This window comes from Odocoileus virginianus, chromosome 17 (genome assembly GCF_023699985.2).
Source record: "Odocoileus virginianus isolate 20LAN1187 ecotype Illinois chromosome 17, Ovbor_1.2, whole genome shotgun sequence".
Lineage (NCBI taxonomy): Eukaryota > Metazoa > Chordata > Mammalia > Artiodactyla > Cervidae > Odocoileus > Odocoileus virginianus.
In genome coordinates this window covers 55,109,202-55,124,281 of record NC_069690.1, presented here as the reverse complement: position 1 = coordinate 55,124,281, position 15,080 = coordinate 55,109,202, and the positions used below count along the sequence as shown (strand labels likewise).

Here is a 15,080-nt window from a genome sequence, read left to right as displayed (position 1 = left end):
ATGAAAACATATGTCCACACAAAGATTCAGGAGTGTTCACAGCAACTTCAGTCACAACCGAAACCCAAATGCAGGACCCCAAATGTCCATCCACAGGAGAATGGACAAACCCACCATGATCCATTTATAAATGAAATATTCGCTAGCAATAAAAAGAGGAAAAACTACTGATATCATGACATAGAGGAGTTTCAAACATTCTATTGACTGAAAGAAACCTGTATATAAACACACACACACACACACAGAGCCCTACTGCTTTCAAGCACAAGAATATTTAAAACCTATCTATGGTATAGGTTTCAACAGTATGTGAAATGTGAACTTACAGATGTTCAAGCTGCATTTAGAAAAGGCAGAGGAACCAGAGATCAAATTGCCAACAACCGTTGGATCATCAAAAAAGCAAGAGAGTTCCAGAGAAACATCTACTTCTGCTTTATTGACTACACCAAAGCCTTTGACTGTGTGGATCACAACAAACGATGGAAAAGTCTTGAAGAGATGGGAATACCAGACCACCTTACCTGACTCCTGAGAAATCTGTATGCAGGTCAAGAAGCAACAGTTAGAACTGGACATGGAACAACAGACTGGTTCCAAATCAGGAAAGGAGTATGTCAAGGCTGTATATTGTAACTTTGTTTATTTAACTTATATGCAGAGTACATCATGAGAAACGCTGGGCTGGATGAAGCACAAGCTGGAATCAAGAATGCTGGGAGAAATATCAGTAACTTCAGATATGCAGATGACACCACCCTTATGGCAGAAAGTAAAGAAGAACTAAAGAGCCTCTTGATGAAAGTGAAAGAGAAGAGTGAAAAAGCTGACTTAAAACTCAACATTCAGAAAACTAAAATCACGGTATCTGGTCTCATCACATCATGGCAAATAGATGGGGAAACAATGGAAACAGGGACAGACTTTACTTTGGGGGGGCTCCAAAATCACTGCAGATGGTGACTGCAACCATGAAATTAAAAGACATTAATTAAAAGAAATTAAAAGACTTGCTCCTCGAAAGAAAAGCTATGACCAACCTAGAGAGCACATTAAAAAGCAGAGACGTGACTTTGCCAACAAAGGTCCGTCCAGTCAAAGATACAGTTTTTCCAGTAGTCATATACGGATGTGAAAGTTGGACTATAAAGAAAGCTGAGCACCGAAGAATTGATGCTTTTGAACTTTGGTGTTGGAGAAGACTCTTGAGAGTCCCATGGACTGCAAGGAGATTCAACCAGTCCATCCTAAAGGAAATCAGTCCTGGGTGTTCACTGGAAGGACTGATGTTGAAGCTGAAACTCCAATCCTTTGGCAACCTGATGCTAAGAACTGACTCACTGGAAAAGACCCTGATGCTGGGAAAAACTGAAGACAGAAGAAGGGGACGACAGAGGATGAGATGGTTGGATGGCATCACCGACTCAATGGACGTGAGTTTGAGCAAGCTCTGGGAGTTGGTAATGAACAGGGAAGCCTGGCATGCTGTAGTCCATGGGGTCGCAGAGAGTCGGACACGACTGAGCGACTGAACTGAACTGATGGTGACAGAAATTACAAAGTGGTTGCCTGAGGAGAGGCAGAACTGACTTACGTAATAGAAGCTCTCCCTAGGGTGACAAAAACGTCTTCCATCCCATTTTGGGTGATGGGTAAACAGTTGTATACAATTGTCAAAAGCCACAGGGGTGGGAGGTGGGAGGGAGGCTCAAGAGGCAGGGGACATATGTATTCCTATGGCTGATTCAGATTGATGTATGGCAGAAACCCAATACAATAACACAATATTGTAAAGCAATTATCCTTTAATTAAAAAAAATAATAATTAAAAAAAATTCATTGGGCTGACACTTGAAGATGTGTGCATGTTATTACATGTAAATCATATTCACTTCCTTTAACTCTTAGGAAGGCTGCTCCAGAATCTAATGAACCACACTGGCACCAGAAATAGCCTCTTCTGTATCCAGGTTCCAGTGTGAAACTGCAGTGTTCAGTCGGTCAGTCGTGTCTGACTCCCTGTGACCCATGAACAGTAGCCCATCAGGCCTCTCTGTCCACGGGATTCTCCAGGCGAGAATACTAGAGGGTGTTGTCATTTCCTTCTCCAGGGGATCTTCACGACCCAGGGATCGAATCCAGATCTCCTGCATTGCAGGCAGATCTTTACCACTGAGCCATGACCTTAACTCCACTTAAAATAAGACCACGATGCTCCCAACATTTAGAGTTTTCGTTCACGTTCACCATTCCTCTGGCACAAACCCGCTATGGTGAATCACAGAGAGGCGTCAGCATGCTCATTATTAATTCATCAGCACTTACATTTGGAATAACTCGATGACAGAGGACTCCCAGAATCCCTCAGCCTGCCAAAACTGTTAACTCCATGTAGACTAAGGAAAAGGGGAGTGGGGGTGTCCTCATCAAGCCTCTTCACCAGCTGGTCCCAAGAGAGTGAGAACGCCCTGCCACCCAAAGCACCCTCTCTGTGGCAACCAGCGACCAACCCATCAGCACCCTCTTGACTTCGGCCCGTGGACGGGCGGCTGCGCCAGCTGGTCAAGCCTCCCCCTCCCCACCCCGCCGCTCGCCCCCGCTGGTCCAAGCTGCTCCAGACCTGGCTGGCACTCAAAACCTGCCAGCACGTGACGAAACAGAGCAGCCTGAGCCGTCTGGCTCTGTGGAGAGAGAGATCCGAGGTCTCTTCGCTGGTCTTCTTCCAGGGAGGGGACGAGCCCCCCAACTGCGGGCTCTGGGCGTCCCTCCAGGCTCGAAGGGAATCCACAGGGCGGGTTTAGGGGCAGGACTGTCAAGGCCAAGCGGAAGCAAGGATGCCACCCCTCACTCCAAACACAATCACGATTTGCTTTTGCCGCATGTGAAAGCCTGGGTTCTCAGAGCTTTCTGTCCTAACTCACCTGACGGATGTGGGAGACAGCCATTGGTACCCTAGCCCTGATCCCAGGGAGATACAGACAAAGAGTTCCAGAGTGATGGGGCAGAACCTCAGGAAGGGACTGGATGGAGGAAGAAGACAAACCCCACCTAGGGCTACCTGATTTAGCAAATAAAAATACTCGGTGTCCAGATATTTCTGAATTTCAGATAAACAATGAATTTTTTTTATTTGGTACAGGCTTCTACTAAATAGAGCTTATTTGAAATTTTAATTTTACTGACCATCCTATATTTTACCTGGCAACCTTAGCTAGCACCACCAGCAATTCCAAAGCAGATCTGCCGTCTTTCCCTCTGTCTCTCTGTCTCTCTCTCTGAAAAGCAATACTGCAAAATTTCAGACGGTGACTGCAGACATGAAATTAAAAGACTTGGAAAGAAAGCTATGACAAACCTAGACAGTACATTAAAAAGCAGAGACATTACTCTGTCAATAAAGGTCTGTATAGTCAAAGCTAGGGTATTTCCAGCAGTCATGGATGTGAGAGTTGGACCATAAAGGAGGCCAAGTGCCAAAGAATTGATGCTTTTGAATTACGGGGCTGAAGAAATCTCTTGAGAGTTCCTTGGACTGCAAGGAGATCAAACCAGTCAATCTTAAGGGAAATGAACCCTAAATATTCATTGGAAGGAATGAAGCTAAAGCTGAAGCTCCAGTATTTTGGCCACCTGATGTGAAGAGCCAGCTCACTGGAGGAGATTCTCATGCTGGGAAAGACTGAAGGCAAAAGGAGAAGGGGGTGACAGAGGATGAGATGGTTGGATGATATCACTGACTCAATGGACATGAATTGGAGCAAACTCCAGGAGACAGTGAAGGACAGAGAAGTCGTGTGCTGCAGTCCACGGAGTTGCAAAGAGTCGGACACGACTTAGCAATTGAACAAAAACAATGGGTAGTGGATGGAAGGCAGGACTCTGGAGTCAGACTACTTGGTTCAATTCCAAGGTCCAACTCTCTCTCCAAGCTCCCAGCTGGGAGTCCTTGGGTGAGAGATTCATCTCTCTAGCATTACTATTTCTCCATATGGAAAATGGAAATAGTAATAGAAATAATAATGACACTCAGAAGTGAAATGTAATTAACAACATTTACATAGAGATTTACTGTCTGCCAGAAACCTTCTTAATCCTCTTGACATTAAGACTCAAGTCCTATTATCATCCCTACTTCAGAGCTGGGGGAACTGAGGCACGGTGTGGTTAAGTCATTATTAACAACAGTCAGTAAGCGGCATCAAGATTCAATCCCAGCCAGTGTGGCTGTGGAGTCCTTGAACATGACCTTGTCCCCACGGTGGGGGTCGGGGGGCGGTGGGGGGCTGTGTCTGGTTTCCTACAGAGTTATTTAAAGGATTCCATCCATCCATCCTGTGCTCAGTCATGTTTGATGGACCGTAGCCCACCAGGCTCCTCTGTTCATGGGATTCTCCAGCAAAAATATTGGAGGGGGTCCATTTCCTCCTCCAGGGGATCTTCCCGACCCAGGGAATGAACCCAAGTCTCCTGCATTAAAGGTGGATCCTTTACCCCTTGAGCTATCGGTGAACACGTTTTAAGGATTATATGCAATAAAGCATGTAAAATGCTTAGCACAGAAACTGGCCTAAAGACTCTATAAATAATTGGTGCTGCGCATGCTTAAAATTTGTCTCTATCTTTCCTATGATAAGAGTAAGTCATTGGAGAAAATAACCAAACAGGAAGAAATGAAGGCTCTCAGGAGGAACCTGGGGATTCAGGGAGACAATGACTGTGAAGAGAAAAACCCATCACTACTATCAGAGAGACGTGACGGCATTGACGAAATCCACGAACAAGCACAGGCTGCTAGAGAGAAAACAGAACAAACCAAAAACAGGGAGGACAAGTAACTGTTTTCAGAAACGGAAATTCTAAAGACAGCAACAGAAGAAACCTTTGCTCTTTTGATGGAGTTAAAGGCAATGAAACTCCCCACCATGCAGAATAAAACAGCAAAGATGTTATAAGAAACAGAAAGAAAAGAGAAGAAAATGAGACACTCGGTCCAGGAAGTCCAATAGCCAACTAATAAGACTAATAAAAAGAGAACAGAGAACCAGAGGGGAAACTATTAAAGGAACATCAAACAGCATTTACCAGAATCAGAGGGCGCTGGTTTCCAAATCAAGATATTGCAGATATAGTATCTAAACATCCTTAGAAATCTGGGAGGAAGTTTCTCAAGAAACAGACAAAAGTGGTTACTTCTTAAAAAAGGATGGGGCCATGGTAGGGGGGGGGCGGGTGGTGGTGCGTGGGGGAACTGCCTTTTTTTTTCTTTCTAAGCCTTTTATTAACATTTGCTCTTTCAAAATCAGTGCAACTATTAACTCTGAAAAAAATAAATGATGATTCCAAAAATTGAGCCCCACTTAAATGTCTGAGAAGTCATTAGTAAAGGATACCATGGTTATGTGAGGTTTGAAAGTGTTAGTCACTCAGTCGTGTCTGACTCTTTGCTACCCCATGGACAGTATAGCCCACCAGGCTCCTCCATCCATGGGATCCTCCAGGCAAGAATACTGGAGTGGGCTGCCATTCCTGTCCCCGGGGGATCTTCCCGAACCAGGGAACAAACCTGGGTCTTCTGCAATGCAGGCAGATCCTTTACCATCTTATTCCTCAATAAAAATGAAAACAAATATTATGGCCAGTTTGTGTAATGAAGTACCATGCAACCCCCAAAACAACAAGAAAAGGCTCAGGGTTTATCATGAAAGAACGTGTTTTTAAACATTACACATGGTATGATCCCATCTTTTAAATAATGTGTGAACGAAGAAAACTAAAGAAGAGCATGCTGCTGAGAAGACAGTCTCAGAGGCATCACCTAGGGATGAATAAGGGGGATGCGTAGTAATACTGAGGACCACAGAAACTGGAGAAACTCTTCCAAAACCATCACACCCGGGGCTTCCCTGGAGGCCCAGGGTTAAGAATCCGCCTTGCAATGCAGGGGATGTGGGTTCAGTCCCTGGTCGGGGAACTGGGATCCCACACACCCCAAAGCAACTAAGACTGAGCATCACAACCACTGAGTCCGTGACCCACAACTAGAGTGTGTGTGCACGGCAACAGAAGATCCTGCATGATGCAAGGAAGGACCAACACAGCCAAATACATTAACGGTTTTAAAACCTGTGACACCCATTACACTGATTTATATGTGTGGGTGCTTAGTCGCTCAGTCATGCCCCTCTCTTTGAGAGCCCATGGACTGTACCCCGCCAGGCTCCTCTGTCCATGGGAATTCTTCAGGCCAGAATAGTGGAGTGGGTTGCCATGCCCTCTTCCAGGGAATCTTCCCGACCCAGGGATCAAACCCAGGTCTCCCACATTGCAGGTGAATTCTTTACCACCTGAGCCTCAAGGGAAGCCCAAGAATACTGGAGTGGGTAGCCTATCCCTTCTCCAGGAGATCTTCCTGACCCAGGAATCAAACTGGGGTCGCCTGCATTGCAGGCGAATTCTTTACCAGCTGAGCTACCAAGGAAGCCCACACTGATTTATATCAATCCCAGATTCCTCATGTATCCTCCACCATTCCCCTTGATATGACATAACAGTGATCAACAGGCCCTGGACATTTGCAATGTGCCAACCACTCTGCTAAGTGCTTCAGATATATTTACTCACTTCATCCGCACAGCAACCCTGTGATGGAGACCATCCTATGAGCCCCATTTTACAGATGAGGAAACTGAGGCTTACAAAGTCTAAGTTAACTAGCCCAAGCTCACACAGCTAATAAGTTGAGAAATCAGGACCAAACCCAAGCAAAGTGACTCCAGGGCTCACCGAAACACCAGCATGCGCGTGCGCTAGGAAAAAGGCGCTACGCCTCGGTGCCCGGCGGCCCCTGCCCCGAGCTCAACCCACAGGGCTGATGGTTTGCGGCATTTCCTGGCATGACTACATCCTGAGGACTTCATCATAATTAAATCGTGGGGAAATTTTCAAAGTGCTTCAGAGATGTAATGAGTTTACATTCAATTAGTTTCTTCCTTCATTGGGAGAATCAGAAAGACCGATTTCCTTACAGACTCCACGGGGAGGACTTCTCACTGCCTGTTTGGAGATTTCATTCTGAGGTTCCAGGGATATAAATCAGTGCACACTGAATATCTGGAGAAACTCGGCTGGACTTAAAGGCAGCCAACCTCAAAGAAACCCTCAAACAAACGTGCTCATTTAACACATTTCAAAAGCATGGTTTAGAACCCTGTACCAAGGACCAAGTCTCAACAGGTAAAACAGCAGCTCCTGCCTTATCTGGGGGAGCTACAGATGCTTGTCAAAAGATACTAAATTCCAGCTTAGAGGGGGCTGAGAGATAATGATGGAAGAAATGAGATGCTAAATTTCCCTAAGGAGCAAACTTTTGATGGCAAGGATCGGGGAGGGACCAGGCTCCCGGAGGGACAGAAGAGGCAAACCCCTAGGGCTTTCAGAACTGGGTCCATGATGAGAGAGCCAAGGTGGGGTAAAGGAAAGGCAAACTCCGCAGAACAGTGGGCAACAATTTATTTTCAACTCGACCCGCCACAGTACCAAGCACATTCCTGCTCTGAGCCAGTTTGGATGCTAGCTTTCTCCAGTAGGAAGGGGCTCCCCCTCTTCAGGGACTACATGAGGTGAGGTCGTACTTAGGGTGCCCCACACTGATTCATGAAATGGGGGTGTGAAAATATTCAGGCGCAGTAAAGCTCTCAAAGGAAGTGCAGATCTATGGGGGAGGGGGGAATAAAGACTTATCCTTCTTCATCCATCCACCCATCTACTCATCCATCCATCATCCATCCATATCCATCCATCTATCTGCTCACCTACCTACCCATCTATCCATCCATCCACCTACCTGTTCATCCATCTATCCATCCATCCACCCACCTATTCATTCATCCGTCTATTCATTCATCCATTACTCACCCATCCATTCATCCATCTATCCATACAGCTACCCATCCATTACCCATCCATCCATCCATTTGAGCATTTATGTATCTGTTTACTGATTCAAGAAAACTTTATTGAGAGTCTTCCTCACGTTAGGGGTACTTCCTTAGACTCCTCCCATATTCTTCCTTCTGAAACCGCACTACACATGACTCCTGCCACCCCCCTCCCCTGCCCCAGCCAGGGCACTCTCTTCTCTCCCCCTTTCCTTTACTATTCTCCATGGCACGTATCTCTGTCAGACACACCCTAAGTTTCACAGTAGCGTTTATCACGTGGCTCTCAGCTAGAACGGCAGTCCTAGGAGGGCGGGAATTTTTGTTTGCTTTGCTTACTGTTTTATCCCCAGTGCCTAAAACAGTGCCGGGCACACCCTGGGTGGGCGAGTTCAGCCGGAAGTATCAGGAAGACCACTGGAGGCTCCCTTCTTTTCCCTTCCCACTTTAAGCATCCCATGCACAAGTCAGACAAAGGAGTCCAGCGTGGAACAGAGAAAACTCCTCATTATTATATGCAAATAATAAAAACAAGCTATAGGACTACTGTGGGTCAGACGAGGTAATGGATGGGAAGGGGTTTTGAAAAATATGAAGCCATAAACCAATGTCACAAAATAGTATTTGGGGCTCACGAGCCCATAAGATGCAAGTGTTCTCTCAAGTTAGCAGACGGTCACCCCACTCCCCACGGGTTCTTTTATGCATAATCACAAAATGCCGCACATTTTGCAATCGGTAATCTACTTAAAGCTTATGCACAGGCAATGACTCTGTGCCCCTTCCTCCGCTTTAAATACAATACTAATCCATTTTCCCCTTGTTTATGCCTTTAACAGATACATATTCTTTCCACCCTCCTGGAGAACTAACTCACTTAGCCCCAGGGCTGTCGTGGTTGATTTCTTCACAGAAGACCAGAAACAGTTTCAGAAACAGAAAGGTTTCCCCAAAAAAAAATCTCCTATAGCAGAAAAAGGAGAGAAAAGAAAATCCGTGGCAGGTAAGATGAACCCTCCCTACACACACCGCTTGTCAACTGCACGATTCTCTAGGGCAGCCGAACCTCCATGGGTGGGATGGTTCTATTCCATGAAGAATCAGCTCCTGGCCTCCAGCCAGAGTCAGATGTGGGGATTAAAAGGCAGGGCAGCCTGACAGCAAAGATCAGCTTCCACGGGCAAGCTATTACAGTGTTTGTCGTCCTGGTATTTTGCTCTCTCTTGGCTCTGGAGGGCACAGAAGCATTACACGGTCGTGACTGGATTCTTCCTCCCATCCTGGAAGAAGGGGAAGGATTTCAGTCTCGGTGGAGCCCTGAGATGCTTGCCTGGAGGTTACAGGACTTGCCGCTAATCATGCGGATTGGAAGGAGCTAGAAACACAACCAGGGCTCACGACTCCCAGACCCAGTCCCAACACTCTCTCTACCACTGTGTCGGCTCAGAGCCTTGCTTCTTGGCCTCAGCTACCTGGAAAAAAAAAAAAAAAGAACTCCTGAGGTCCGACTCCTCGGGGTGGGAGGAAACGGGAGGGAGGTCCTACCTCCATCCTGCATCCCAACCCTGAGGCCAACAGCCTCTCCAGACCCTGAGAAAGCAGCCAGCAAGGACGCTCAGCCCGAGATTACAGCTCCTCTGGGCTCCGTGTTTCTCACCACCCTGGTCGGGGACAACGAGGCGAATAGAAACCTCAGCCTGGCAGCACCCCCGTGCGCTGCCCACACACCCGCCCGAGACAGGCCAGGTCGGGCTTTCTCCTCATCCGTCCCACCCTCAGCAGAAGCTCTGTATATCCATAACTATGGTCATCCAGGCAGGCGGGACTCCCCTGCAAGGAAGGAAGAAGGTCGATGCCTGAATTTAAAAGGATATTTTGGGGGATGTCCCTGGTGGTTCAGCGGTTAAGAATCCGCCTCCAACGCACGGGATGCGGGCTCGATTCTTGGTCAGAGAACTCAGATCCCCCATGCCACACAGCAACTAAGCCCCAGCCACAGCCAGAGAGGAGCCCACGCGCCACAACGATCCACGCAGCTAAAAATGAATAAATTAAAAAAGGCAGGGGGGGCGGGGAGGACGTTTTGGAATTCAAAAAAAAGAAATCAAAGTAACACAGGTGCAGGATAGTGAAACCAAGAAATGCAGAAGCATGGACTATTAAAAAAAAGCAAACAAACAGTATCTGGCCCAAGTTTCTTCCAAATCCACAGCTTGGATGTACCCACTCATGAGAGGCCAAGAGTCCTCTACACAGAGATTCCGGGAAGGTCACATGACTAGCCACAGAACGCCACCTCACTCGATAGCTAACTCTTGCTTCTAGAACAATGGAGCCCTTATACTGAGAAGAACGGAGCCCTTTCCTCCCAGGAGACCAGAATACCTATGACTAATCCGGCCCACCAAGGCCTCGCTTCTCTGCAGCCTGCAGAGCAGAAACGGAGCTTCACGGGCTCTTTGCATTTCTTCCTTGGGTGCTTAAGTTATCAAACGGAATGGAAACGCAGAAAGCCGGCACTTGGCCTCACTGGGCGGGATGGCCGGAGGAAGGCTGGGAGGCAGAAGGGAAAACAAGGTAAGGGGAGAGCCGGTGAGGCGGCCCTGCGGTCGCTGGACGAGGGGAGTGCCCGCGCTGCCAGTGAACACGCGCCATCCCCGCCTTCAGGGACGCACACACACCCCGAGCCAGGCCAGCAGCTTGCTGCTCGTGGGCCTCAGCCCCAAGCACTGGGGAGGACCTCGCTCGTCTAGTCCTGAGCCCGAGAGGATGTGGACAGGGTACTGAGCGCGCAGCCACGCAGGGACCTCCCTGGGGGCCCCGGGGCCAAGCAAAGGGCATGGGTTCGACCCCTGGCTGGGGAACTAAGACCCCACATGCAGCCCCCCTGCAAAAAAAAAAAAAAGTGGAAAAAAGAAAATGAAGCCGCACAGCAAAGCAGGACCAGGAGATGGAAAAAAGCAGCTCCTGGCAACGGCCTGTGATCCAAAATCAGCGGATTCTGAGACCGGTACTGTGCCTGGATACCTTAATTGCCTGGACGGATACATGCCTCTTTTTTTTTTTTTTTTTAAATACATGTCTTTGCTTCCTTGTGCCAGACTGTGTTGGCTTTTCATCATTCATGCTCCCCCTCGCCCACCAAAAGCTCCTGACTGATGCAAAGAGACGGACGGACTTATACTTTATTGAGCACCCTTTGGTATGACTTGAATTTCTTACCAAGTTTATGTATCATGCCTTCATTTCAAAAGAAACTAGTTAAAGAAAGAACACAGCTCACTTAAAAAAAAAAAAATATATATATATATATATGTACAGAAAATGCACTCCGAGGAGGTAAGCCAATGATGCTGTTAGGGCCCAAAGTTCCCTTCGCACTACCTGTGTGACCAAGAGAGCTAACTGCCGGCTCAAGTTCCACTGTCCTCCCTCCTTCAGTAACAGAATCCCAGTGTGAAGACCCTGTATCTTAGCCTTCCATGCAGCTAGACAGGTCTTGCCAATACGTTCTGGCCAATGAGTTATAAATGGAGCTGTCATGCAAGACCTGCAAGGAACCTCCCTCCTTCCTGCCATTCTGCTGCCCAGAAGGCAGACGTGATGGCCTGATCTCTAGCAGCTATTTTGGGCTGGAAAGACAAACGCTCCCATCTGGGGCAAGGTGATGAGCAAAAGAGGAGTCTCTAGATACCTGGTGACTCCATGGAACTATGTTCCCAGCCATGGTCTCCAGATTTCTTCTACATCAGAGGAGGCTTTCTTACTTAAGCCGCTATTTTGGGGTTTCAGTTACACTCAGTCAAACCTCATCCTAATGGATGCAGGCCACTAAAAGCAGAGCGAGCAGCAAGAAGCATCACCATCAGTACAAGTAGCCGTAGGTATTTGGTTGCCATGGAAACCACCCCAACACACAGATTCCAAAGAACAAACCACTCAGATGAGAAAAGCCTGGGGTAAACCTAAGAGACACCCCCCAAGCCTCACCATTTCTGGGACAGTCCCCCTCAGCCCAAAAGACAGGACGGTGAAGCTGAGTTCTCTGACAATCCCAGGAGAGGAAGCCCCAGGAATACAGTACTTGTGAAGTGCTTGAACCTCCTCAGCTGCCTTCACAATCAAAGGACGGCCAAGTCCCTGAGCTCCCCAGCAAGGATGTCTCTCGCTCTCTCCCTTCCCGACTTCTCTGCGTCCACTCAGAGTCAAGGCCACCGACGAGTCCAGGCATCACATGTAGATTAATGCAAGAGCCTCCAGGCTGCCTGCCCACGGCCCGCCCCCTCCTACACGCTCCCTGTGGTCAAGCTGTCTGCTACCCACAGAACGCACTTCCTGGGAGCACAGCTCTGATGTCAACCTCGCAAAAACCTCCAGGGTCTCCCCGGTCAGTCTAGAGAACAGAACACAAACTTCTTCCCATGGGACTCCAGGTTGTTCACACCTGAGCCCCGACTTACCTTCCCGGCATCACCTACCAAACAAACCCATCGCCACCCCGTACTCTTCTCTCTGTGCTTCCAACTTGCTGCTGCTTCTACCGATAACTCATTTCCTTCCCCTGCTCACTCCCTGGGTTTCCCTGGTGGCTCAGAAGGCAAAGAATCTGCCTGCCAATGCAGGAGACCAGGGCTCAGTCTCTGGGTCGGGAAGGTCCCCTGAAGCAGGAAACAGCAACCTGCTCCAGGATTCTCGCCTGGGGAATCCCCGGGACAGAGGAGCCTGGTGGGCTACAGTCCACGGGGTCGCAAGACAGTCGGACATGCCTGAGCGACTGAGCACCCAGGCCCGAGTACTCTCCCCAAACACTACCTGTCCTTCCAATCTGAGCTTCAGCCACAAAAGTCCTGTCTAATTCCCCAACTAGAGAGTCCTGTCTAATTCCCCAACTAGAAAGAACCTCCCTGTCCTCAGGTTCCCATCACCTTCTGTCAGTTAGCTTCTTACAGCCACACACCGACCCATCTCGATTACAGGTGACTGTGACCTGTCTGTCCTAACCCACCCTAAACCCCCCGCAGGGAGGGGCTACACCTGACTTCTGGGCATACCCCCCACCAAGTACACAGTAGGTGCTCAGGAAATGCTGGATGAAGTGGTCTGAAGACAACCGTCTCCTTGCTCCACCTTCTAGGCCAAGACAAAGGGCTTTTCTGTGAGGAGAACACGTGTCCGGCCATTTCTGAACTCACACTGGCCCTTGACAAAGCTTGGATTATTCGCTCCTCTCCCCTCCTTCTGAACAAGGGGCCGGGGGGAAAGCAGGAACCTGCCACCCAATAGCAGCCCAGGCACAAAGCACTTAAGTGAATAATGTGTATAAATCTGGTCCTGGCAGCAATGTCTAAAGGATAAAACTTTAAAAAAAAATATGTATTTGGCTGCACAGGGTCTCAGTTGAGGCGTGTGGGCTCACTGCTCCCCAGCATGTGAGATCTTAGCTGCCCATCCAGGGATCAAACTCACATCCTCTGCACTGCAAGGCGGATTCTTAACCACGGCACCAGGTCTTAGCTGCAGCCTATGGGATCTAGTTCCTGCTAGTTCCCTGAACAGAGATCAAATCCGGGCTCCCTGCATTGGGAGCATGGAGTCTTAGCCACTAGACCACCAGGGAAGCCCCTTAAAGGATAAAACTTAACCAATATTAACTTTGATCCCTTGCCCTCAGGGTATCTTACAAAAGAGCCAACACTTGATACATGCGTTTTTATGTGATCTGTACTAAGATGCCTGTGAAAAACGATGTCAGCTACTCTCTCTTTTATTTAAATTTTAGCCGAAGACGTTTAGATAAGTTTCTAAGAAAAGAGCTAAACACTCAATTAGATCACCCCTCCCATCCCCCCAAAAAGTGTATAAAGTCTTTCTTGGCAAATGTCTTTGAGAACAAACTGTGCTCCCACAATCTGCGTGCCCTGGGTGAAACATCACCCTGTCTGATGGCAGCGGGTGCCTGAGATGACTTCCAGAAGGGTCACCACTCCTGAGATTTCTTTTTCTTTCAGATGCAATATGTGATCCAGGGAGGACAGTGCCTCAAGGAAGAATCTAAACTCAGGCTTGAGGTCTCAAAGCAGTAAAGAACCTGCCTCCCATCCTTCTTTTGCAAATGCCAAGGAGACCCAAGGAAGGCAGATGCCCACTATCGCCTGATGGACAGGAAAGCGTACCTTTCTCGTACGACAACTGCCGCCCGCCATCCCAGGCTGCTACCAAAACCAACCAGCTTCGGGAGCCAACTGCCAAGCGCGTGGTGGACTCCGTCACGGCAGCCTCCCCAGAGATCAGGGACAGTAGCCTCCTCCTGGGCTCCCTGCCCAAGTCCCAGGGCTCCATCCTCCATGTCCGGTGTCCTCTAACCATCACCCCAACCCTACGTGTTGGCTCAGATGCATGCTCAGCCCCACAGCTGCATGGAGCCTCTGAAGGGAATTGGCTTTTTCCAAACACCAGCTCCTCCTTCACTAAACCATGGTTCCCATCAGAACACAGGTTCTTGAGGCATTCCCTGGAGGAGATCAGGTGGTTAGGGCTGCGCATGTCCACTGCTGAGGGTGCGGGTTCAATTCCTGGTCCAGGAAGTTAAGATCCTACAGGCAAAAAAGGACCAGGGTCTCTCACCTTTGACTGCACATCGCCATCACCCTGGGTGGGGGGAGGGGACCCTAGAAACTACTGAAGCTCCATCCCACCCCCAGAGGCTCTGATGCGTCGAGTCCAGGGTGTGTCCAGGGCACTGGGCTTTTTGCATCTCTCCAGGTGACCCTAATGTGCAGCCAGGGTGGCAAGCCGCAGTGTCAGAAGAGGGGGAGCAGCCCCAAAGCCTGAGAGCTCCCTGGAATCAAACCATCAAGGATGCTGGGCCGAGTCAGCTCACTCTGTTGGACCAGGGATGCCAAGGACGGTAGCAAACTGGAATTCGGTTTGAGCTGGGACCCCTGGGTTTATTTCACCATGTTAAATGACACACGCTCACCCAGGGCCATCCGTCTTGATGGCCACAGGGTGCCCTATGCGACAAGGACAGCGGAGCCAAAGGGCCCACGTACCTCATTCCACTTCACTGGAAAGCCGTTTCCCAGGAGATTCTTAAAGGTCTGCCTCCAGCAAAGGGGAGTGGTGGCATCGACTTCAGGA

General features: G+C 48.7%; 1 protein-coding gene across 10 annotated transcripts in view; it reads right to left on the bottom strand.

Annotated features, from left to right (window-relative positions):
• Positions 1–15,080, bottom strand: part of SLC39A11 (solute carrier family 39 member 11) — a 363,731-nt gene that overhangs the window by 241,190 nt on the left and 107,461 nt on the right. Inside the window, exon 1 of one of the 10 annotated variants that reach the window (XM_070480060.1) lies at positions 11,635–11,798. The exons of the other annotated variants lie outside the window; for them this stretch is intronic. Coding sequence (XP_070336161.1) covers positions 11,635–11,667 — 33 coding nt within the window. The 5' untranslated portion in view covers positions 11,668–11,798. Of the gene's footprint in view, positions 1–11,634; positions 11,799–15,080 lie in introns of those variants that run through there. 10 annotated transcript variants of the gene reach the window in all.